Genomic DNA, 2,992 nt, shown 5'->3' on the forward strand with positions numbered 1-2,992 from the left:
TGGCAGCCCCCCGTGCCTGTGGAGCCTTGCGAGGGGTGACTGAACCACCTCCAGCGGAGCCTCAGGATCTGCTTCACATCAAACTCTTTCTTTCCAGAGACTGACATTTTTTCAGAGAAAAAAAAAAAAGACAAAAGCCTATTCTTTTAGAAAGGAAATGGATTCTTTGTTATCTCTTGTGTTTAAACTCCTCTTCTTAAGAAAAGACAACAAAAGAACAAATACCGGTAGCTTTCTCCCTCTCTCCTCTGATTAATACACGGCGAGCTCTCCACGCCGATGCTGAGCTGCTGCTAACTGTATAGGTGGGAATCCATACTGACAGGATGATGAGGTCAGACCTTAAACAAGTAAATCAGCTTAGCACAGGAAAGCAGCAACCATAACACTACCCAGCTGCCAGGCTTACACGCTCGCAGCTCGAGAGCACAGCTCTCTGATATATAACCGAGCCTCACATGATCCTAAGGGATCCTGAGCTGCAACTTAAGATGCAGGAAAGCACATACAAATAAAGTGACGAGACTTTCTACCTGACGAGGCTTTCTGTCAAGCCTGCTAATAAGCAATGCTGTGTTTCGCGGGAGATTTACAGAGAATTCTTTTATAGTCTTCTTACACGGAGCTTTGGTAACGATTCGCTGTGAAACTATCCTGCAGTTGGTGTGTTTCCTTAAGGGGGTTGCATTTGTTTATCTTGCTGTGTAAAATTCCTACCAATGGCCTCAGTGTGGTAGCACTTACCTAGAGGAAAGAGGCAGCATTTGAATACGCTGCACAGAACCGTATGTATTTTCTTACCTACAGATAGATTTCTCGATATAATTGCAGGAGTATGAGAACAGAGGGAGGGAGCTCACGAAAATCAGAGATGTGCTCCCTGGATGACTGTATCTGTGGAAAACACTCTGTTTCCTGGCTAAGCGCCTGTGTAAACACCCTTTGCCATCCTGCTCGTAATTTCTCACGGACAGTGAAACCCATGCGGTTTTTTTAGAAGAACACCTTTCTTTTGATAGCATGCACTGTAGCATGTTTTCAGCAGTTGTAGTAGATGATATATAGCCGTTCCCATCCACTCATTAACAGGCAGGGCTGTGAGAGCTGCTCCCTGTGTGTTTAAAAATAACGTACACAGAATAGTTTCACACCCAAACTGAAAACAATTAGGTGGACTGGATTTTTTTTCTGATGTTATTTTCTCCACAGTTTGCTACTGATGATCGATACCACTGTAAGCAGGGTGCAGAAATAAAAAAAAAAAAAGCTGCAACAGAGTCAGTGAAACAGGATTTGGAGCTAAAGGAGAGTACTCCTCTCCAATACATCTTACATCTCCTCTTCAGACCTTCCCATGTTAACTTCCTTTGTCTGCATTTTGATTTTTTCTTCCCTTGTTCCTAAACTCCACTACGGGATGCTGAACCTTCAAACATTAAAGTGTGCTTTCTTTTCTTATTTGGCTGCATAGAATGTGCACAGAGAAAAGAAAATGCAAAATGAGAGGGTAGGGCTAAGGACTCATCAGCCTTTGTGCTGGGTTGCCAGGCTCCTGTCCTGTCCACGGTATTCAGGGAAGTGATATGCAGAATCGTGGACTTGGATGTGTGCAAGAGAAATTACAGGACAAGTGAAGAACAGTAAAGTAGAAAGATATGATATTTAGATAGGTGGAGGGAAAGGAAAGACTGTAGAAAAGGAAACTTATGAGGAAGAGTTGCCCATAAAAGACAGAAAGGAAGAAGTGAAGGAAAGATATTTGACAGACCTCACCAATGAGATGTGTTGCTATGTAGAACATCGAGGCTGAGCTATTGCAAAAAATGTACATTAACGTGTGATTTTACAAGTAGGGTAAAGGTCTGTGACACAGAATAAGAAAAACCTGGTTGCAGATAAGAAACAATCCTTTCTTATATGGACAAACAGACTGTTTGTGGGAGCCAAAATACAAACCCCGGACAGCCATACTGCAGTGCTTTGGCATGACTGCTGCCAGCACTGACCCGGTCCTCTGCCACAGGTCACTGTCCTCGCAGCTGTCCTCAGAGCTCGTGTGTCCCATGGCTGCTTCGCTTAAAAGTCCTGACTGAGCATCCAGCAAAGGCTGGTGTATGCTCAGAGGCCGGACTCTGGGTCTCGGCAGCTCTGGTGCAAGAACCACTCTGCTCTGCCACTGTTCTTCCCAGCACTGTGATTTACCCAACAGCAAAGACTGTAACATTGTCACATATGGGCACCCCACACCGATGCAGCCCCCCGTAACACTAAGACTATTTAACAGGACTTCATAAAGACAAACTGTCTTCTGCAGTATTTACTTGAGAATGAAATGGGAGAAGGATTTCTGTGTTAGAATATCAGGCTGCAAGGGTTCTTAAAGGAACTTATTTTTAAAGACCTCATTTTATGTGTTGTAGGAATGGGTGGAAACTAGAAAGCTTGTTCAGCTTCTAAGAGTTTATATGAAGAAGGAGGTATATAAAGGATTGTTTGTGAGTTTAATGGGGGATTCAATTTAAGTGTGTTGAAAATATAAGGTAATAAAGAGGCTGCTTCCAAACATCTGGGCTTTTAAAGAATTTAGAGGGAGTAAATGGATAAATGAAGATGCTGGCTATTGAGTAAGAGAGATTATCATATGTCTTATACTGTCCAGAAGTCAGTGTAAAATGTTTTTACAGTTTCATTATGACCTTTAATAACGAACTGAAATTTTCTGAAGACAAAAATGTTTCAAATATTTTTTCTGGTATCAAACCTATATGATATTTAATGTAATGTTTCTCTTCAATTTCAGCCCGCACACCTCTGGATGTTATTCTTTTCAATTTCATAAAAGTAATGAGTGGTAACTGTGCGTATTCCTCAGGATTTCCTACGTGGCAATCTGACATCTGTTTCAAGGAGGGAGTCTCTACATACCAAGCTAATACAATAATTTAGTATAAAATCTTGTAGAAGTGGACAGAGAAATGTGGTTTCTTGCTAC

General features: G+C 41.9%; 1 protein-coding gene across 1 annotated transcript in view; it reads right to left on the minus strand.

The window, feature by feature from the left end:
* Positions 1 to 107, minus strand: part of KLHL4 (kelch-like family member 4) — a 41,863-nt gene extending 41,756 nt beyond the window's left edge. The window contains exon 1 of the mRNA XM_010142937.1: positions 3 to 107. Within this exon, the coding sequence (XP_010141239.1) occupies positions 3 to 107 (105 nt within the window). The remainder of the gene's footprint in view (positions 1 to 2) is intronic.
* Positions 108 to 2,992: the final 2,885 nt, after the last annotated feature.

Source organism: Buceros rhinoceros, unplaced genomic scaffold (assembly GCF_000710305.1).
Source record: "Buceros rhinoceros silvestris isolate BGI_N320 unplaced genomic scaffold, ASM71030v1 scaffold19649, whole genome shotgun sequence".
Classification (NCBI taxonomy): domain Eukaryota; kingdom Metazoa; phylum Chordata; class Aves; order Bucerotiformes; family Bucerotidae; genus Buceros; species Buceros rhinoceros.